This window comes from Caenorhabditis remanei, chromosome I (assembly GCF_010183535.1).
Source record: "Caenorhabditis remanei strain PX506 chromosome I, whole genome shotgun sequence".
NCBI lineage: Eukaryota > Metazoa > Nematoda > Chromadorea > Rhabditida > Rhabditidae > Caenorhabditis > Caenorhabditis remanei.
In genome coordinates, this window is record NC_071328.1 from 10,835,603 (window position 1) to 10,857,557 (window position 21,955).

The 21,955-nt window shown below is 37.3% G+C and overlaps 6 protein-coding genes across 6 annotated transcripts; 5 read left to right on the plus strand and 1 right to left on the minus strand.

Moving 5' to 3' along the window:
* Positions 1-166: 166 nt before the first annotated feature.
* Positions 167-2,720, plus strand: GCK72_002347 (uncharacterized protein; the record flags this gene model as incomplete). Its single annotated transcript, XM_003111890.2, has 8 exons — positions 167-311; positions 391-976; positions 1,030-1,368; positions 1,423-1,674; positions 1,727-1,979; positions 2,030-2,290; positions 2,336-2,597; positions 2,650-2,720. 8 exons carry the CDS (start codon positions 167-169, stop codon positions 2,718-2,720), a joined length of 2,169 nt encoding a protein of 722 aa, XP_003111938.2.
* A 268-nt stretch (positions 2,721-2,988) lies between these two features.
* Positions 2,989-3,421, plus strand: GCK72_002348 (uncharacterized protein; the record flags this gene model as incomplete). Its single annotated transcript, XM_003112194.2, has 4 exons — positions 2,989-3,039; positions 3,088-3,150; positions 3,198-3,292; positions 3,358-3,421. The coding sequence occupies 4 exons, from the start codon at positions 2,989-2,991 to the stop codon at positions 3,419-3,421; spliced, it is 273 nt and encodes a 90-aa protein (XP_003112242.1).
* Positions 3,422-3,979: 558 nt separating this feature from the next.
* On the plus strand, positions 3,980-6,279 carry GCK72_002349 (uncharacterized protein; the record flags this gene model as incomplete). The annotated part of the gene is made up of 6 exons (XM_003111837.2): positions 3,980-4,027; positions 4,071-4,132; positions 4,180-4,496; positions 4,547-4,802; positions 5,926-6,109; positions 6,154-6,279. The coding sequence occupies 6 exons, from the start codon at positions 3,980-3,982 to the stop codon at positions 6,277-6,279; spliced, it is 993 nt and encodes a 330-aa protein (XP_003111885.2).
* A 721-nt stretch (positions 6,280-7,000) lies between these two features.
* On the plus strand, positions 7,001-9,238 carry GCK72_002350 (uncharacterized protein; the record flags this gene model as incomplete). The annotated part of the gene is made up of 6 exons (XM_003112152.2): positions 7,001-7,124; positions 7,172-7,371; positions 7,418-7,663; positions 7,820-8,014; positions 8,059-8,907; positions 8,954-9,238. The coding sequence occupies 6 exons, from the start codon at positions 7,001-7,003 to the stop codon at positions 9,236-9,238; spliced, it is 1,899 nt and encodes a 632-aa protein (XP_003112200.2).
* Positions 9,239-10,436: 1,198 nt separating this feature from the next.
* On the minus strand, positions 10,437-12,459 carry GCK72_002351 (uncharacterized protein; the record flags this gene model as incomplete). The annotated part of the gene is made up of 8 exons (XM_053723383.1): positions 10,437-10,556; positions 10,606-10,729; positions 10,778-11,121; positions 11,169-11,388; positions 11,433-11,668; positions 11,720-12,025; positions 12,075-12,194; positions 12,274-12,459. The coding sequence occupies 8 exons, from the start codon at positions 12,457-12,459 to the stop codon at positions 10,437-10,439; spliced, it is 1,656 nt and encodes a 551-aa protein (XP_053592028.1).
* Positions 12,460-17,963: 5,504 nt separating this feature from the next.
* On the plus strand, positions 17,964-21,810 carry GCK72_002352 (uncharacterized protein; the record flags this gene model as incomplete). The annotated part of the gene is made up of 14 exons (XM_053723384.1): positions 17,964-18,052; positions 18,480-18,564; positions 18,612-18,839; positions 18,887-19,129; positions 19,177-19,299; positions 19,346-19,533; positions 19,579-19,717; positions 19,761-19,845; positions 19,894-19,983; positions 20,029-20,136; positions 20,510-21,099; positions 21,321-21,396; positions 21,571-21,620; positions 21,670-21,810. The coding sequence occupies 14 exons, from the start codon at positions 17,964-17,966 to the stop codon at positions 21,808-21,810; spliced, it is 2,235 nt and encodes a 744-aa protein (XP_053592029.1).
* Positions 21,811-21,955: the final 145 nt, after the last annotated feature.

The window sequence follows — 21,955 nt, forward strand, 5'->3', positions numbered from 1 at the left end:
TAAATTTATTTTGCATTCTATCGTCTACTTCAAAGTCGTTTTTGCTTTAACCAGGTTACTATGCCCCAACATTATATTTTATTATATTAAAAATAATTTCACATTGATGACATGTATTCAAATTCAGAAAGAAAAACGAATGAACCTATAAGAACTTTGGAAAACAATGAAATCATGGTTAGCTATAGTTTTATTAATCGGTGGAGTACGTTGCGATGGATTTTCGGATCAAGTTTTCAAGACACTGTATATAGGAGAAGGAAATGCGTGTTATAGAACATTCAATAAAACTCACGAATTCGGATGTCAGGGTGAGGGATTGATGAAAAACAGAACTTGAGATGAAAAAATTGACTACTTTCAAGAAACTTATTGAGTCATTTTTTTCAGCTACAAAAGAAAATGAGAATGGATTGATTGTTCGAATTGACAAACAGGAAGATTTCGAAAATTTGGAATCCTGCTGGAGAGCACTGTATCCAGCCTTCAACGGAAAGTTCTGGGCTCTTCTGCCAGTCAATCTTATTGGACGCAACACAATTTCCCTTCTAAAATCATCTGAATGCTTAGCAGGCGTAATTTTGTACAACTCTCCACAACCGCAACACCCTGAAGAGGAAATCACTTCTGCCTCCCATGACGCTGATTGTCCAAATGCGGCCAGTGATTACTATTTTCAAAACAAAAAAGAGGAATATTGTAAAAGAAAAATAAATTCTGGAGGATCTATCACTCGAGACGGTTTAATGAGAACCGATTGGCGAATTCAAATGGTATTCATCGATAAATCAGATGATCTCAGTGTCATAGAAAGATGCCATTCATTATTCAACATTCCCAAAGAGAATGGAACAACTGGTTACCCTTATTGTGGCATGAGCTTCCGATTAGCTAACATGGCAGCCGGAAATTCAGAAATTTGTAACCGAAGAGGAAAGAGTAAGGCAAAACTGTTCCAGGCGAATTTCGATAGTGGGTGAGTTGATAGCTGTAAGTTTTACTTTCAATAATCAAATTATTATTTTACAGAGAAGTTCCTCAAATTTGTGGGGCAATGCATAGCGATAACATCTTTGCATTCCCAACACCGATACCCTCATCTCGATCCAATGAAACTATGAATTCGAGCAAATACATGATGATCACATCAAGAATGGATAGTTTCGGAATGATACCAGAAATTTCTGTCGGTGAAGTATCAGTACTCACTTCTATCATCTCCGTGATAGCGGCTGCTCGATCCATGGGAACTCAACTGGAAAAGTGGCAGAAAGCATCAAATGCATCGAATAAAAATGTATTTTTCGCATTTTTCAACGGTGAATCACTTGACTACATAGGAAGCGGTGCCGCAGCGTATCAGATGGGGTAGGAATATCTAAAATGATATATGAAAGAAGTAGTTCACATGTTTTATTTCAGAAAAGACATCTTCCCACAGCGAAATATTCGTTCGGATATTGTACGCATCCATCCAATTCATGTCAACGAAATCGATTATGTTTTGGAAGTTCAACAAATTGGTGTATCGAAAGGAAGAAAGTACTATGTGCATGTGGATGGTGAACGATACGATAAGAACAAGACGTCAACGAATAAGTTGATTGATCGAATTGAACGGGGTCTTCGAAGTCATGGATTCGATTTAGAGAAGTTAACTGATAGTGTGACAAGGTAAGTTGAGAAGGTGTGATAATTGAATAATATGTTTCTTTATCCCATTCAGAGTTCCACCAGCAAGTTGGCACTCCTTCGCGAAAACCGATCCCACTGTTCAATCTCTACTGATTGCACCATTCAAAGAGGAATATGAGTACAGACGAATTAATTCGATTCTTGATAAGAATCAATGGACTAATGACGAAAAAGAAAAAGCTATTCAAGAGATCGAGGCAGTTGCAACATCTATTCTTGCAGCATCTGCTGATTATGTTGGATTGGAGACAGATGATGTCGTTGCAAAAGTTGATAAAGCTTTGGTTCGTTATATGATTCAAAAATTGCTCAACTATACTGATCTCTTATTCAGATAGCAACACTGTTTGACTGTCTTATTGTTTCTAATTTCTGGTTCGATTGTGATTTCATGAAGAAGCTGGACGGTGACCGTTATCATAAACTTTTTAATTCGTATGGCTTCAATGAGAAATCAACTTATATTTCAATGGAAACACATACTGCATTCCCAACTGTACTTCACTGGCTGACGATATTCGCTTTGGGAAGTGATAAAGAAACATTGAATGTGAAGAGTGAAACGAGTTGTTCCCATCTTGGAGAATTCCAAGCGGTGAGTCGGATGCATAGCTTCAGATAACAATCATCATAGATTCAGATGTACACGTACACTTGGCAACCGAGTCCGTATACCGGAAACTTCAGTTGTCTCAAATCGTCTATTGGAAAGAAAGTGATGGTGTCACCAGCTGTGGATCCATACACACCTGAAGAAGAAATGAACACGCGATATTCGACATGGATGGAATCGGTTTACGTTATCGAGTCTGTCAATTTGTACTTGATGGAGGACACATCATTCGAGTACACTATGCTAATTATTGCAGTATTATCAGCTTTGTTATCCATATTCGCTGTTGGTAAGTTAGAAGAAGTATCCGAAGAAATCTCTTATTATGATTGGACTTTCAGGCCGCTGTTCCGAATCTACATTCATCGTCGATGAAGGTGAACCCGCAGCAGAAGGAGGAGAACCACTTTAACTGAATATATGTATCATAAAATTATTTTAATTATTTTACGGATTTCTCATGAACTAAACCCTAAAATCTCAATATTGATCTCTTTAATGTTTCCCTCGATTGTTTTACTTTGCATATCTATTTTCCTTTGCAAAATGATCAGATTGAATAAGATGTCTAATTTTCTTTTTGTTTCAATTTTTGAGTTCTGATGCTTTTTGGTTCTCTATGCCCGTTCGTTATCTCATGACGAGCCCTACGATAATGTTCGATTATAACTTTCAGTTAGATGGGCAAAGAGGAGCCAAGTCTGAAAAGTGAACGACGAAAGTGTTACGAAGTAAATAAATCAAAAACCCCAAGTGTAAAGTATAAGTTTTGTTTTTAGGCCAGAGACAAGTACGTGGAGTGTATCGATAAGTTCTTGGCACAAGGAAAAAGCGAAAAAGAAGTATGTGAAAGAATTTTTTAAACTTTCTACATATAGTAAAATTTTAGTCGGAGAAGGCGTGTCGCGCCGAGCGCAATAACTTCGAAGGAAACTGTCCGACGTCTTGGGTCAATCATTTCATCAGAAAATATCAATTTGAACGGTAGGATAAATCCGTCAGATTTCTACCAATTCCCAAACTGAGATCAAGAAAATGCTTTACTTCAGATACAAGAAAACGCTGGCGGAGCAAGGTGTGAATATTGCTGATCAAAATGCATTGTCTGACTAAATCCATTCGTGCGGTTTCCACATCTTCAACAAGTTTTCTCCCAATACTTTCATCAGATTTTCCTCGTCCAATTCTAGAGATGACTCCTCAATTTCAATTTCTAACTTCTCTTTCTCCTCCGGTTTTCAACGATAAGACGACACAGTCTTTGCTTGCTGAAGTTTTACGGTTTAGTTCTTAATTTCTTGATAATTGGTGTAGTTTTCAATATCCTAAATCTCCAATCCTAGTTTATGATTGTTTCTGATAGCAAGAATAAATGTTTTTATTGTAGGTGTCATTCATATCTCGATGAAACTGTTTTTCTCAACACAATCAAACTTCTGTCCAATACGGACACAGCAGGAAAACGCGCAGATGGGCTACGTCTTGCAAAAACTCGTTATATTTCAATTGTTTTCCACTCGATTAAGGACGATCAACACCGAAAATCTCTGAAAGACCTAGCAGAGAAAGTGGAAAATTGTAAAATTCCAATGTTTCGAAATGAGCAAAGTTGGTGATTCATCGGGTTTCAGGAACTAAATTCTTCGTATTCCAGGTTTATTCCAAAATTCAATGCAATCTTCGGACAGTATACCGAATTTCACAAAATGTATGCATAAAGTAAGACTAAAAGAGATATAATCAATTTATCATTTTACTTCAGAGCGATTTGATTCTATGCTACTTCCGACGAGAACTAAAGTCGATGAACTGGGAAAATATAAGGTGAGAGAACCTGAATTAGGCCTGAATTCTCACTCAAAATATTTCAGAAAGCTTCTGAATCTTTATCCAAAGCATTGTCTTCTATACGATCATATCGACAAGTTTATCGAAACTGCTAAGAAACGAAACATCAAACCACAGGAGATTGTAGAAGCATTGATGCAGTTCTCACAAGCCAACAATCCTTATTATATCGAGAAATCTGATTTTGAAATGTTATTGAAGAAATCTATTCTATCGTCTTGTACAAATGTCACCAAAACTATGTTCACCAGAAATAATACTGAAAAATCTTTCATTTCGTCAAAAGATGTCGAACTTTTGAAGAGGAAAATTGATGAATATGTTCACAATTCTAAAGAAGGTTTGATCAGTTTATTTACGGTCTCAGCTGAAATCGAAGTTCAAATTCAGGATATGTGAAAAGCAAGGAGTATGGAAAAGTAAGAACCAAAGTCAGTGAATGGAGGAAAGAAAAGAAGGTGAAAGACGGAGAGAATCTAGTAGTTGTTGATGCATTGAACTATGGAATAGGACAAGATAGAAAGGAATGGAACAGTATTTCTAAGCAGTTTCGACACGTTGTATTTGCTACCCGTTTTCCACCGATGCCTATTAGAGACGAAGTTATCAAAAGATACAATGGGAACGCTTTGTTTTGCGACAAACTGTAAGTTATATAAGACGAATTAAAATTGAGAAATAATAATCTTCCAAACAGAGGCCGTATGCATGAACATTTACCTCGAGGTAAATGAGCAAGGTAAATCGTTTACTGTGGTAAATTGGTGAAAAATGGTATGCATGAAAAATCGGCAGTTGTGGTAAATGCGTTTACCATGGTGAAAACATTTACCCATCTTTGTTGCGAGTAAATGGGATTTACCGAACCAATTACAGTAGAGCTAGTGAAAGGATCCTCCAAAAAGAAAGCGATACTCACATTTTTTTTAGTTAAATTTTTAAATTAATATATAGATAAAGAATAGAGCTTCATTTTTATAGTTGAAAATTTTTTTGTACGTTCATTTTCTAACAAGTTACAGTCTATCAATGTGGGCAGGTCCAAAACTCTTCTTTTAGCAGTGAGAAACTGCAGAAATTGCGATATTTTACTTTGTCTATTGATATCAAAATTTGTTCGTACAAAAAAGGATATATTACGGTAGTAACTTCACGACTTCCATCATATTATGGTCAAAACACATCTACTTTTAACGATATTTGAAGACCTGCTTCGGTTAATTAATGTGCTATAGCTATGACTTTATACACAAGAATCTGCGTTTTGATTGTAGAACGCTAATAGAAAAATCTCCACTTTTCATTTAATAGCTTCAAATATCATCTTCATGAATAGAAACTGATTCCTAATAGGGCTAGTCTGCTACTTTTTCTAACTCTGTTTGAAGGGTCCGACTTCTGATATATGTGATAATTTCAGATGGTCTAGTTTCATTCAGATAGATGTAGTCATAGAGAGAGAGTTTCTTGAATTTTGTAATCTATGAGTGTTAGTATATGAGTGAGTAAGAACACTTTAGTCAATGGGACATTATAGTCATTGAAAATGTGGAGTCAATAAGTCTATGCAGTCATTGAGATGTGTAGTTAATGTGTTTTTGAGGGAAATACAATTCCATTTACTGAGGTAAATGTTTACCTCGGTAAAAATGTCTTGTGAATACGGTAAATGGTTTACCACGGTAAACGATTTACCCCCTGTTTACCTTGGTAAAGATTTACCATGGTAAAACGGTTTACTTGGTAAATGTTCATGAATACGGCCTCAGATCAGCGGACGACTTGATTATTCTACGCATGGCTATCGAATTCGGTCGTCAGACATCATTAGTTACAAATGATCAATATCGAGATCACCGAAGGGCTGTTTGTAATGGTGATCTTGATGTAGAAAAAGTTTGGGATGACTTTCTGATTGATGCAGTATACCGCCATAAGGATGGGAATATTGAGGTTAGTAGGGCTGGCAATGAAATCCTTGAATGTTTTTTTCTCAGACTCATCGAAATTTTAATCTTCGCGTTCACAAAGTCAACGGTCACTGGATTCTTCCAGTTCTAGACTCCGAAGGAAATTCTGACAAGATCAGAGATTTGAAAGTATTTCGTATAGCTCTTGCGTAACATGAAAAAACTAGAACTCTCCTCACTTTCTTGATAGATATTTTTGTTGTTTGAATAAAGTTGAACTTTTTAAATTTGATGTGGCATCTGTTTATCGACTCAATGTGGATTCGCGCTGCAATATTTTCGAGTTACGCATAACCGATACTAATTTCAATTATTATAGTCTTGCTATCAAAGGAACATCCAGTTTTTGAGTAAATGGTTTCGCAGCGAAAATTTACATTACTGTAGTTTTGTCCTTTTGTGAGCGATTACATAGTCATAAACCCTTCGAAAAACAGCTCTTCTTGCTCAACATTTTTTCCATTCCCTTCGCTCCTCGCCGTTTTTGCTTCGATTCCTTTCTCATCTTCTCTCTCTTTTTTCCAACGCTCTCTCATTCCTGCCTCGTCTGCATTCAACGGCGCCATCCGTGGTTACAACTCTGGATATATAACAAAAACGGATGCTAAAGCTTTTACTTTTTTTTCGGAAAGTCGAAAGTTTCATTATTCACAAAATAATAACCAATTATTCAATAATTATTTGTTGTTACATTGTCTCTACTTAGCTTTCACGATTTTGTTCCGTATTCCGTAATATTTAGACGAATTTTTTTGCAGTCAAAATGGAAGTTCATGTCGATATGTCTATAGAAGAAATTCGGTCCGAAAAATATACATTGATGACTTGCTCGCAGAACATAGTACTCGTAACTCGTATACAATCAACCACTAGCATGGAAACGTTGTTAAATTATCTGCAAAAATATGGAGAAGTAATATACATTGTATTCAATGCAAACAAAGCAAATCTCTCTGAAGAGAGGTATGCCTACGTGAAATATCTCACTCGAGAATCAGGTAAATTTTGCATTCCACGGATTTTAGTACACAAACGAGCATTGCAGCACAGCAACTGATAGACGACATAGAGAATATGACATCCGTAAACGGAGGTGTACCAGCTCAAGCAATGATGTCACGTATAGATGCTTCAACACGTTACGTTGACACCGCTAACATTTATGCCACAAATCTGCCGGATGATATGACTGAAGCGGAAGCGATTCCAATGTTTTCTTCATTCGGAAAACTTAGGGAGGTTCAGGTAAGAATAGTTACAGTCGGTCGAAAGAAAAGGGGATTTCTTGCAGCAACTGGGCACTGGCTTTTTCATGATCCAATTTTCGAATGAATCGGAAGCGATTAAAGCGGTATTGGAGCTAAACGGGCAAGAAATGTCTGGGAAAACAGTTGAAGTATCTCACTATGGTCGAGGGAGAAATCCTAGAACGCCGAATCCGGGAAAGATCACTTTTCGACTATATAATTTAAGACCTGAAGTTGATAATCAGGAGCTACATAAGATGTTCAATTTCCTGGGAGATATAACGGCAAGAGTGAGTAACCGATTAATCAACAATCAGTAGTAGTCGCATAATCAACAATTTATACTAATTATATACAGAAAACACAGGAAGGATGGATTTGAATGTCTGTCCAAATGCTCGTGTTTTATTCTAATTTTAAAAATACAACGAACTAGATTATTTCAGGTCGAAAGAAACGTGTATGGTACTACACGCTGCATGGGATATGTAATGTTCGAAAGACCACAATCGGACACTCCGTTTTTCAATTCATTCGCAGATGAAATGAACAGCGATGGATACATGTTGTATCAAAAAGCTGGATTTTGTTACACAGAGTGTCGGTTCAAGGCTAGACCGTACTTCGATGGTCATTATTCGGTGAGATTTGAGATTAAATAAATATATATTAACAATTTTTACAGAAGTTCTATCCATCTGCAATGCCTCCACTCCTGAATAGGTATTACCAATTGCCATACAACTATCGTCTTCTGTTTGGAGATCCGTTGTATCACAAGAATGCGTCCGAAAATAAAGATGCAACAAAGTTCCTTCGTGCTTATAATGTCCACGTTTCGAATATCGGAAATCTAACTGACATGCAACTTGCCCAATATTTCGCAAACTACGGAGAAATAATTTTTGTGATTGTGTTGAAGGATGTAAACCCATATGGAATTGTTAGTTTCACTAATCTCCCACAAGCACATACTGCAGTGGAGGACATTACGAGAAGAAGGGCTGATGGGCTCACTGTTTTCTATGCAGAAATAATGGATTGCTATCAACTCCCTCATTTCGACGAACATGAACTTTTTATGACGAGAATCAGGAAAAGCCGCGCTGTGGATCCAAATTGCTCGATAGAGAACACTTTTACGTATCAAGGTACCATAGATCGGTACTATCCGGAACAGCTTCCGGTAGAAGGAGAGATTTCAATAGAAGAAGTCTCAAAACGCATGCAGGCTAGGGTCGCGGAACTTACCGAAGAGCTCAATCGGGGATTCGCCAGTTTTGAAGAAGACACACAAAAGGATTCCGGTGCTACAGCGGTTGTGGAGACACCTATCGCATCTTGTTCTATGTCCTCTGCATCGTCAACTTCGGCACGTAGAGGATCTAGTTCAACTACTCAAGAATCTGAAACCTTCCAAACTTCACAAGTTGCCGAGGTACCTCCAGCTCGTAATCCTCCGCATTACAATGTTCCGTCAGCCTTCAAATGTACCCAACCCCCTTCGGTGGTGGAAGAAAGGAGAAACAGACCGGTAATTAAATTTCTTTGGATTTCTGAGTTATGTTGATTTGTTTCAGCAAGAAAAGCATCGACCTCACATCATCAAATTGCTCGAAAAATATTTCTATAAAAAGACGGACGAGGAGAGACTGGATATGCTAAACGCTGCTTACAATATTCCAATGACCGATCTTCCGAGATTGCTCAAAGACGTTAACGCATTTCGTCGCTTCTTCGTAGAACGTGGCATAGAATTAGCTCAACAAGCGGCAGAAGTTCAAGAAAGACAAGACGTCAAGCAAGCTGAACAAACCAAAAAACTCGCAAATTCTCAACAAAAACCGAAGAAGAGGAAGAGGTAATTACTAACTGTTTCGTTGTACCATGTATTTCGATTGTATCATATTCACTGCTCTTATCAGTCTCATGTATAATCTCCGTCTCCAACAAGATCTATTATTTGTTAATAGGATTTTTGGTATTTTTATTTTATTCTCCGCGAATATCCCCATTCACATTAATTTTATCATTTTGCCATTCATCATTTTCGATCGCTCTCTCTTAAATATCTCCCCATTAAATCTATAACTTTTCCAAAATAACATTTTTGTTCGCAATACCACAGTCAATGAAAGTTTTATGAGTTTAACAAAATGTTCTACTTGTTTCGAATTGATGACTTTTGTATACATTTACGTAAATTGAGAAAGGGTCGTTGATTGAAGTTTTCAAGTCAGGTAGGGGAAAATCATTAATCGAGCTACTTTAATCTGACCAAGGTTGGAAAAACAATGCTTCTTAACACAAGTGTCGTAACCGACGATCATGCAGAGCAAGGCAATCAATCAAGATCGAGAAGATGATAGCGGTTATAGGAGACAAGCATTGAGAAGGACAACTGACACCCAAGCACTTGGAAGAGAAGTACAACGAGAGACCAGGTGACCCGAGAGGAGCAGAGGATAAGGCGTTAAGTATAGGAGCAGTGGCAAGAAGGTCAATCAAAAGGCGGTACTGAGAAGCACGTTATCACAACACCCCAAAACGCCTCCGCAAAGAATAGCATGGATGGACAGGAGAAACTGAGAAGGCAGGAGCCGAAGAAATTATATAAATACTCGTCCTGTTAAACTATTTCATTCTTGGCAGAACTATTTTCTGACTACGTGATAATAAACGATCATTCAAAACACCACTGGAACCACTTTAACAAGATAGAAATGTTGTTCGTTTTTTGTGGTCAATACAGTTACAAGTATTTCTCCTCTTGAACATTTAGGTGGAATTGCCGGGAACAGTCAGCAAATGAGAGCGTTTTCAACTTTTTAAAACTTGAAATCAATTTAAACCTATGAATAATATAATATATATTTTTAATACTCGGTAAACTTGATGTGGCTTGGACTACTGTATTTCCAATAGAACAGACACAGTTTGTTCGAAATGAATCCGAAATGTATTATAAAACAATTTTTTAAAATAAAATGCAGAATACTTTCTTGAAAAACACGTTTCATTCTATCAGATGCAACTATATCGAGTTCAAAACTTCCTGAACCTTCATAAACCTTCACTCTTATCTCCACTGGGTTTCTTTTTCTGAAAGATACTAAGAACAGAGAATCCAGATGATGTGGGAGCATCAACAGAAGATGACGACGACTGTTTATTCTTCTTTTTCTGAAAGAAACAAGTTGGAAACTCGGCAGAAAACACTCTGACGTCATACCGCTTTTGCATTTGCCTGTGTGTTTGCAGCAATCGAAACCGACTGACTTTTGTTATTCGAAGGAGTACCACGGAAGTTTTGGAAGTTTGTAATACGAGTACGAATCGGAGTTTTACTCTTTTTGCTGAAATTAAAAAAAACATTTGTCTTGAACTGATTCTATCAAACTCACTTTCCCTCCTCCGTAGTAGTAGTAATGGAAACTGACTTCTTCTGTTGCATTGTCTTCTCCGGTTTGTCTGGGGCACGGTCCAGATAAGTGGGTGGAGCCTGGAGCACATTTACAACTTGATTAGTAGCTGCGAATGGAGCAGAAACTGGTTGAGAAACACGTGGAAGAATGTTGACGAGTGGAGATTGTTTCGATGGTGTAAGATCTTCTTTTTTGATTTTATTGGGAAGTTCGAAGTAACTGTTGGATCCGGGAGCTTGTTCGAATCCATCAATGCTCGGAAGTTCACGAACTATTTCAGACATTGTGACACGATCATATTCTGTAGCCGAGCATATTCTTTCCTGTAAATAAATAAGAGTTTGTCTGTGTATTTATAATTTCCACTAACTGTGATGTACTTGACAACAGCCGGGGCAACCCCTGCCTCGAAAGGCATTCGATATCCTTCCTGTACACGTGGCAACACTTCAGCCACTTTCATCCCTGGATACGGTTCTGTTCCGTCATGATACACTTCCCAACACATGATTCCGTAGGCAAAAACATCGGTTTTTGGAGTATAGAATCCGGTGCGTGGAACTTCTGGAGCCAGCCATCTGATGGGAACTCTGAAAAAGAAATACTGCGGTTACTGTAGCCATTCGGACCGAACTTTTTATAAGGATTCAATCGATAACTGGTCCCCTCTCTGGACATTCCAAAATCCGATATTTTGACTTGTCCTCCTCCATAAAGACAGTTTCTGGAAGCGATATCTCGATGGATGATTTGAAGAGAATGGAGGTATTCCAATCCAAGAGCTGCTTGAAAGACCATATCATTCTTTTTGGACATTGACAATGAGCCAGTGTTCTTTTTCAGATATGAATCGAGCGCGCCATTTTCAGCCTGAAAAATAATAAATTTGAATAAATCTGAATGAAAACTGAAACTATTCACCAATTCCATAATCACCATCAACGGTTCCTGTCCTGCAGCAACTCCGTAAAAAGTAACAACATTCGGATGTTTGAATTTTCGCATTAACCTCGCCTCGTGCATTATTTCTTTGATTTGCTCTTTGGTCAATGACTCCAATTTTGCTAGTTTGATAGCCGCTTTCTTGACCGTATTTCCAATTCGAATCTCTCCTAACTGAACTTCTCCGAATGCTCCTTCACCTAGTTTCTTCAACAATGTCACATCAGAGTGTTGTTTTTCCCACGGTTCACGACCAATTGGCCGGATAAGTACTGACTCTGCACACTGGGAAGGAAATGAATGAATATGAGTTGGAGGGGACTATTTGACTCACTCCACTAGCAACTGGCTCCTTGGTACGATGGTGATAGTTTAGAAGATCTGGAATCGTGGCAAACCATTTCACGTCCACCGCAAATTTGTTTTCCATTTCTCTGATGACGTAGTGACGGATCTGAAACGTATACCAACTAGACAATAGAAAACTTTGAAATGTGTGCAATCTAGGTGGTCAACATAGTTCAAGAACTCACATCGTCCGCAATTCCAACATAAACTGATAGAACAAACTTCCTTGATTCTCCAATTTTTGGGTCAGTGAATCTTACGAGGAAATCTCCCCTCTGTGTCAGTAACACTTTCATATCTTCACGTGGCAACAGTCCATGATACCATGGTTCTTTTGAAAGAGTTTGCTCGTGAGTTCGTGTTTGGATCATTGATCTGAGAAGAGAGGATTGATGAAGACAGGAATAGAGAAACTAACAATTCTCTTAATCCGTTTCTGAATATCAAATTTCAACGTTCCTCTTCTTTTTAAACTTGGAAACTGAATTTTCTCAAAAAATAATGACGATTTTAATTCTGATAAAGAAAGGGATTAGGGTAACGTGTTTTTGCCGTGTTTTGTCAGTCTGGTTTTGAAAATAATTGTCAACTGAAAAATAATGATCTTGGCTTGATTTGCATAGCCTTCAAAAATTGAAATCACCCAACCACAATAGCTATGTATAATTTTCGGAAATTCCCGTGCATTTTGGATTTAAATCGTTGCACAATGTGTCAAAACACGAGTTGCCACATTTCATCTTCCCCTTCCTTCTACCATTTTGACGCCTTTAGAAGTCGTCCTACGTAATTTTATTCTCAGATTAAAATCTTCATCTACTTCGTTTTTCTATCGAGAATTACGCTGAGAATTGCCCAATTCGATTCTCGAAACGATGCGTTATTATGAAAGTTTTTGTTGGAAAACATTGCGAAAAGATCGTCTTATTCTTTGCATAATTTTTATCTCTCGAAATGACATAATAAATTATTTGTGGAAACAAGAAGGGAAACGCCTACTTGAAGCAGTGCCGCAGGGCTGGAAGCTTAGAGCCATTCACACACTTTCTTATGTATTCTCTCCCAGTCTTGCAAACTGTTGCATAGTTTGTCGTGCTAGTAGTTTTCTTCTTTCCGAACTGTCTCAGTTTTTTTGAGGCTAGGTTAAGGTAAGAGTACTGTTTTCTTAAAGTTAGTTTTTCGCCTAGATTTTCATTTTTCAAAAGGTTTTTTTTTCAACAAGGTTTTTCTTTGACACTTTCAAGAAATCATTGCCAATTTCGATTCGAAAAGTTTAATTTTTTCTTACCTACCACCCATTCTCTTCTTTACCGTCCATGTCTTCGAAAGCTCAAAAAATTATGAACTTGTTTCTCAAGTTATGACTCTGGATACTGTATTCGATCCCATGTACACTATAGTGTGATACGGTATTTAGAAAACGATAGAAACTGTGTCATTTGTCGTCTACACTCGGAAAATTTGGGTTCTAGTCGGTAAAACGGTATTCTTTATTTGGATTTCAGTGAATCTTTCTCCTCAAATGTTTAGAACCTTACATTCTCCCATATCTAGAAGAAGCTTCTTATCACTCTATTCCTCATCCAATTCTCTCCCAATTTCAATCCTTTTCCATTTCCACTTTCCCTTCTTAATGTTAACGCAATATACAATTCGTTTCCCTTTTTCCTACTCAGTTTTCCTCTATTCCGTTATCCGTACGTCCCTCATTCCATGATTTTCTCTTATCTTTTCCCTCATTTTTTCATCCTCTTCTCTACTTTTCCTCCTTCCTCCGTCATCAGGCGGCATCTATCAGATCCAGTTTGCCAACGCGCGGGAAAACGAAAAAAAACCAAAGAAGAATAAGAAATGGCAGAAAAGAAAAGAATTTTTGTGTTATCTGCCGATGTCTGCAGATGTTACTGTTGCCCTCACTTGAAGACGTTGGTTTCGATTCCAAAATTTTTGTATAAATGCCCTCTGACGAACTATTTTTTTTTCTAAATCTTTTTTCCAATTAATTTCGAATTCCTTCTCTATCTGTAGTATTTCTCTTCGAGAATTCATCAGGAAATGAGTGGTCAATTGCAAATTTTATTGGTTGGCAAATTGAATGAATGCGATCTATCTGTGAAGTGTTTTTCACGATCTTGATCTTTACGATGTTATTGTTTCAAACTGCTTGCGGCAAAAAGAACATTAAATATTTTGGAACATTGAAATGAACATATTTGGAATGCTATTCTTTTCGGGGATGGGTTTTTACAAGTTTGGAATTTTACCTCGGGCCATGCAAAAACTAACCAAGATATGCTTTTAGCTAATTGGAAACTCTGCTCCATTCTCTGGAAACCAGACTAATAACATACGTTCTCAGTTTTAACAATATCATCTTGACTTTAACAATCGGATATGAATCTTGTGTGCTCTGGTTGAGTTTAGAATCCGATCATTTTGAAAGTCTAATTAATCAATACAGTAATCACCTTCTGTTTGACAAGACCTACAGTATCCTAGAACGGTATGAGTTTTCAGTTCAAGCACTTTTAAAGTGTGAAGAGCCGCCAAATTGTCTCAATTTGTGCAGAGCATTGGCCAATAAGAGTAACGTCTCTGTTGAAATGTTCTGTCTTTGTAGAGGCTTTTACCGAACCACACACTGCTCCATATTTATGTACTTTGGGGGAAAAAGAATTTACACTTAGATCTCTATTTTTGTAGTAAACAACTCAAATCTCCTTTTTTCCGTTGAAAACAGCGAAAACAGCTTTTTTCAGAACTCTCAAACTACTACAAGCCACCTCCTTGACAAAAAGGAAATGAAGACTGAACTTCATTATCTGTATGTCTTCCACCCAACTTCTTCCTCCTTCTCTCTATATAGTTCAAAACATAATCGTGTCTTGAACTTTCACTGCTGTTGTCTGTCCCTCCTTTTTCAGTCAAATGACCTTCTTGAATTGAAACATTTCGTGAATCATTGAACATCAAAAACTATGAAAAGAAAATAGTCTATACAGATAATCGGAGGGAATAGATAGAAGTTCCAGATGTTTGAAGTGATATATGCTAATGATATATGCAGTATGATAACAATCCATTTCCAGTTTTCTGTCCAACTGACCCTCCATTCCTCATAAAAAACTGCTTTTGAAGATCATGAGAAGTGACCAACATCATCAAGAAACCACTGAATAAGAACCCCTCTTTCGACCATTTTTCAGTCTCCGAAACCTATTCACTTCTCTTTTTTTCAAGAGGTGCTTCTCCATCTTCTCTTCTGGTCTCTTGTCGTCCATTTCACTCAGTCGACCTTCAAATTATTTCTGAACTTTTTCTTCTCTTCTTTTTCTATTTCAGTGATTCATGAGAAGACGGAAAATGTTAGTTTCGGGGTCAGTTTCAGTGTAAAAATGAATAAAAAGGAGACAGTTTTATGGTTATGACCTCCCTTTTTCGTGTTGAAAACCCAATTAAGAGACCACATCGTTTCATGCTGTAACTTACTTATATACAAGAAAATATGTACAAGAAAACGTTCAGTCAGTTTCAAATAGTTCCTGAATCTCTACTTCTTTTTATTTTCAACACTTCCGAAGTCCGAATTTTAGTCTATTTCTCCATTTCTTCGGTTCAGACCAAGTTGAATTTCGAAATAAATTTTAAACTTTATCGTTATCCCGAGATCGGCTTTTCAACCAAAAGTCAACCAATACGCACATTGATTTATGTTAAGACGTGTATTGGTTTCAACCATTTCCTATTATATTTTTTTGGTTTTTTATTTCAAACTGTAGCTTTTAACTTCATCTTTTCGAAAAAAACAACTACAATTTCGGTCACTTTTTTGAGTTGTTACGTTTTTATAGTTCTAGTACATATGTCGTTTGGAGGAGAAAAGAAACAAGTTGACCACAAGTTTCATTTGAGAAAGTTTCGAGGTTCTTGATCACTTTTTGAAAGTGAAAATTGAGTATTTTTATGTTTTTTATGTTTTTTATTCTCAACCTTGAGAATTCGTTCGGAACTCTAACGCTTTTCAATTATTTTTAAAGACGGAACCGTGCTACATTTTCTATTTAAAGACCAAACATTTGTGAGCGTTAACCCTCTTTTAAACAATATATCTCACTGAAGAGTTTGTACAAAATTGATTATTTACCAAGAATGAACATCTTGATTTGTACCTTACACTCAAGATAGATTGAAAGTTGTATCAGTTCTAACACTGTGACACTACCTGATCGTTTCAACCAAAAATCAGCGAGAGGAATTACAATGTCGGCTGAATGTGTATGTAGTTTCACAAAGAATGATAGTTACGAAGTGTGATGGAGCATTTCGAAAACTTTCATTTTTTCTGAAGTACTTGTTCCTTCCACCACTAGTCAATCAGAAGCAGAAACACGCCGATGATCTCCGATATTTTGTGACTTGAACCTGATCAATGATTAAATATTTCTTTTCTCGTACTTTCAGAAGTCACAATTCAACCTATAAATAGATGATAGATAGCTAGAATTTTTTCAAAGTTTTTTTTTGAAATCATGTGGTTTCCAATTTGAAAACAAATTAGGACAAAAACCAACTTGCCGTATTCCACAAATAAATTTTTTAATTTTAAAAAATAACATTATCATTGTTTGAATTTGTTATCACTCATCCTGGCATCCAAATGTATCATAACATCTTCCCAAAACAGGACCCAAATAGAGAAAAAGACAAAAAAGATGGGGGAATAAACACAATAAGCTATAGGGGGAGGGCAGTGTCTGCAATTTAGTGTAAAATGAACTGATCATCATTCTCTTTTTCATATCACAAAAATCTCTTCTTTTTCTTTTTCTTCTTCTAATTTTTCCTCTGTTTCCTTCTTCTGAAGGGAACATCTTCTCTAATTTGGGTAAGACACATTGTCACTGACAAGATCATCATCGAGTTGTTTTTCGTCGAGAATAAACGAGTAATAGTCGGGATTCACACTGTCAGAGGGAACGATCCAACTTGTTCATCCGTTATGCCTTTATCGACTTTTACTTATCGAAAAAGTTTTTTTTGAAGGTTTTCTATGCTCAATTGAAGGAATTCAATTGTTTTTTTTGAGCTGCCCATAATGGTCGTACCATGTTTTTTTATTCAACTGTTTCAACTCAAAACTACAAAAATGAGTGCTTTAAAAACAACTTTTTGGAATTGAAAGCTTTTCTCCTTCCCCATGCTCCCTAATTATCCTTTCATGAGTCTGAAAATTTGGTTTCTGTACCTCAGCAATCACTCAATCTCCTGTTCAACTGAAGAAAGCATACGTATTCTCCATTTCTGTCGGCTATCTTGATTTCTCAAAACGAAGAATCTTCTCCAAGGTTTTATCTTCCCAAATTTATTGGTCTACACCATTTCGAACGGTATCATTGCTTCTTTTCTGGTTTTAAACACATCCTTCAATTGAACTATCATTTTTTTCTTTTTTGAAAAAATCAAGATTCTTCTCCACCGAAATGGATACTTTTCTTTCTAATTTCTCTCTAAAAGTTTGCCAAAAATCCATTGATACGAAAGCTAATGATAAGATGAAGGAGAACGGAGAAAACGAGGGATTGCGGAAGTGATTACGTAAAGTTGATAAGGATTCAATGAATGAATCCGAATTGAAATTACTCTTCTGCTTTTTTTTCTCCAGATTCTCACTGACTTACCATTTTCGAATCTTCTTCTTATTCTCCGTCCACATTTTCTTTTTCTTCATAAATTCTACTCTCTTTGAATGCGGAACAAAATTCTTTCCCTGTAGTAAATAAGTTGATAAACCTTTCAATGTTACAGTGACAAAAAGAAAAACGGGAAAGAAACGAGAATAGAGAACAACGACAAGGAAACAAAATAACCGAAAACGATGAAATGGACACGGAACGGATTGTGGCTTCTGATTATTTTAAGCATCGCTGTCGGGGGGAATGCAGAAATTTTGGATGATAAACCACCGTTAGTTGGATCAAAATTCCAGAACAGACAAAATGACGAGATACAACCCTTCTAGATTGAAAGCAAATTCAACAAAATCCTTCACTAGTTGTGATTTGACTAGATTTGAAGGTGTCAATTTTGATAGTTTGCAAGCTTTCCTTACCAGATCTCCCGTAGAAGTTACTTAAAATATGAGAGAAGAAACTGAGTAAGCTTGCAATTAGGAAAAGACATTTCTTTTCTGGTCTTCACCTCTCAAGAGGATCAAATAGTTTCCTAACAAACTTGGAATTATCGGAAACCTCACGAGCTCGTAGCACTTTCTCGAAGTTAGCTAATATAAACTGTAGGTGTACTCATTTTTAGCCAAAACTGTAGCAAAGGAGTTTGTTTAGTATTCATAAATTTCAGATCGTTACACCCCCATTTTTCCTTTTTTTTTCAGAAAATTTCAAGTTCTCCGTGCTCATGCAGCAGATGTTCCACAATTAGCAGCACTTCGTGATATCCAGAAGAAAACTGAAAATGATGTGAGTTCCCACCGCTACCATAGTCATTCCCAACTTTTCCTTTCTAGCTCGATTTCTGGCAAACACCTTCAAAAGTTGGTCATCGAGCTGACATAATGGTGGACACGGATCGAATGGAATGGTTGGATTCTGTGTTGAAAAGCTCAAATATCAGTTATGATGTCATAATTGATGATGTTGAGAAACTGATTTTGGAGAAGGAACACAGTCCGTCGAGATTCTCGAAATTGTTGTTTTCGAAGAGAATGCACAATGAAGGAGGGAATAGAGCAAGAGTGAGTGATTAGATATTGGTGACTGACAGCAATCTCAAGTATTACAGTATGGATTCGGAGAGTATCACAGTTATCAAACAATTTGTGATTGGATGAAAGACATTGAAAGAAAATATCCGGATAAAGCGAGAGTATTCACAATGGGAACAACTGCAGAAGGAAGACCAATTCAGGGAATTAAAATTGGAAATCAAGTATGGAGAAACGATAAAAGAATATTCTGGATTGATGGAGGGATTCATGCGAGAGAATGGGCTGCCGTGCATACGACACTCTGGTTTATTGATAGAGTGAGATTTTGATTTGAACGAGATGAAGTCAACTTTTCAATTTTCAGTTGATCGCCGATTACAACGATGATTCTCTTGTCCGTAACGCAGTTGATCGACTTAATTTCTATATTCTTCCTGTAGCGAATCCTGATGGTTACGAGTATTCAAGAAGTGATGTGTCTCCAATGGTCTTCTTTTTTTTAAATTCGATTATTTTCAAAATCCGAGTTTTAGATCCGTTTATGGAGAAAGAATCGTGCCGGAGTCGTTTGCAAAAAGGATCGTTGGTTTAGAGACAGATGTTGTGGTGGGGTGGATTTGAATAGAAATTATGATTGGCATTTCGGAGAAACTGGTTCAAGTACTGACAAGTGTTCTGAAATCTACCAAGGAAGCTCCGCATTCAGTGAACTTGAAACACGGTAGGAACCAGAAACATCGTAAGTCTCAACTTCTTTTCTCATCAGATCGATGAGAGATTTTCTGACATCTCCTGAACTAAACGGAAAGATTGACGCCTTCATAACACTCCACACATACTCTCAAATGTGGATTCATCCTTACTCTCATGCACGGAAAAGTGTTCCCGCAGATGTCGCTGAATTGGTAATTAATTATCATCTCGCTTTTTAGATACCTTCGTTTACAGCAACGTGTGGGAAAAGCAGCCGTCGCTGCTCTTGAGAATACTTTCGGAACACAATATAAGTTTGGAACCGGATCGGATATTCTTTGTAACTTTAATTGGAGTTGGGAACTTTGAAGAAAATTTTAAATTTCAGATCCATCGGCCGGAGGATCAGATGACTGGGCGAAGGGAGTTCTTCGTGTCAAATATGTCTACCTTCTCGAATTGAGACCAGGAGAGGACGGTAAGTACAATGAATTATTTTGCACTTGCTGAAGTTCTTTCTCAGTCTGGGATGGTTTCATCCTCGACCAACACCAATTGATTCCAACTGCCAAGGAAACATGGAACGGAATCAAAGTGGTTATTCGAGCAGTTTCCGATCAGGCTGGATCACGTGAGTTACCTTTTTTGAGTGATTGAATGATTGGGTTGGTTTTTGTCACCGGAATTTTGCATGTTTTTCAATATTTTACTATTTTTTGGTAGTTGCATGTTCAGTTTTTTATATCGAAAAAGTGTTAAACACTATTATTATCGCGACACGGGGTTTCTGCTGCGCTCTACTGAGTTCCTTGCTTCTCTTTTCCCCCATGCATTTTCATTAAATTCTGATAGAGTGCAGTTGTGAAAACGGTAGTGTTCTTTCTAGAATTCAAAATTTCATCTGAATCTAATTATCAGTTTCACCCAATACATTATTTTACATTAAACTCTAAATTTCCTTTCCTCAAAATTTAAATTAAGCTGTGCATGATATTTATTCTCAGTTCCCGATTCTATTGCTTCAACTTTGCCTCCAATTACGCTACCGCTCCCGCCTCCAACCACAACAACTACAACTACAACTACAACTACCACAACTGAAGCTCCTACAACAACTACAACTGCTCCATGGACCACAACTCCATGGACCACAACTCCATGGACCACAACTCCATGGACTACAACCCCGTGGACTACAACCCCGTGGACTACAACCGTCCCATTCTCAAGTATATTTATCGTCACCGAACCCGCACCAATCACCCGCACCACGCCAACACATCTCGACGCTTTCTATAAACTCGGCAAACGACGCTTCAAATTTGTTTCTATCAAAACGTTTCTCCCAACGCTTCCAACAACTCCAATGCCTTCTTTTGATTTATTTTCCACTACTCTTTCACCATCTTTTCCCGCATTTTCACAACATCATCAAGCTTCCTCATTTTCATTTTCTCAACCACCTTCACTGCCTCTTGTCACTGTATTCGGTCCAAATGAGAACAACGCAGTGATCGATGATTTTGAAGGTGCCTCTTCGCCACGTGTCCTTCCAGCATTTGTTCGACGACCGAATGGAAGTATTGTGAGAGTGGTAAGCATGGGTACACAATATAGTTCCGACAGATTTCAAAGATCTGTTGGAACTATAAGCAGGGATGGATTTTCAGAGCAGATACTTCTTTCAATTCTCAGAAAACACGCCTCACCATTCAATGTAGCTCTTATGATCTTTTTAATTTCTTATATATGTCTGCTCTGAAACTGTCCTTGCTATGTATGCTAGTTGTTGCCTTATGTATTGTGATTGTGCAGAATTCTCGTCGTCCGGGATCTCGTCAACATCGCCCCGGAAGCTTTTCTCAGCAGAGAGTCGTCCAGTTCAGGAATAGTAAGCATGCTTTTATTTGTACCCATTTTTGTAAACTTTTTAGAAAATAAGCATTCATCATTCACTTTAGATTACTTTAGAAAAACTAGATCATTCTAGACTTGAACAGTTTTTAGAATTTAAAATAACCAACTAGAACTGAAGTAGGTCGGAATGGCACAAAAACACTTTCAGGATCATCCAACAGAGGCCAATTCACAAATGTTGCTCAGCAGAGACAAATGGTACATACTCACTCGATATACTCTAGTTTCAATCCAGTTCAAATTCCAGCCAATCCAACAACAATCTCGTGGACAATGTGTTGATCGTTCAGCTTGGTGTGCTTCTTGGCTCAGTGGCAACTCAAGAGTTTGCCAGATTTCGGCGATTTACATGAGGCAAGATTGTGCAAGAACTTGCGGATTCTGTTAATAGATTCTCATCTTTTCCTTCAAAGTAACAATGCCATTTCATTTTTCCCTCAAGCTTTTCTTCCGCTGATTTCGGGTCTTTTTCTCCTTTCAAATAAGATTTCAATTTTTAATTTTAGGGTTTTCTGTTTTTCCCTTTTTTCTGA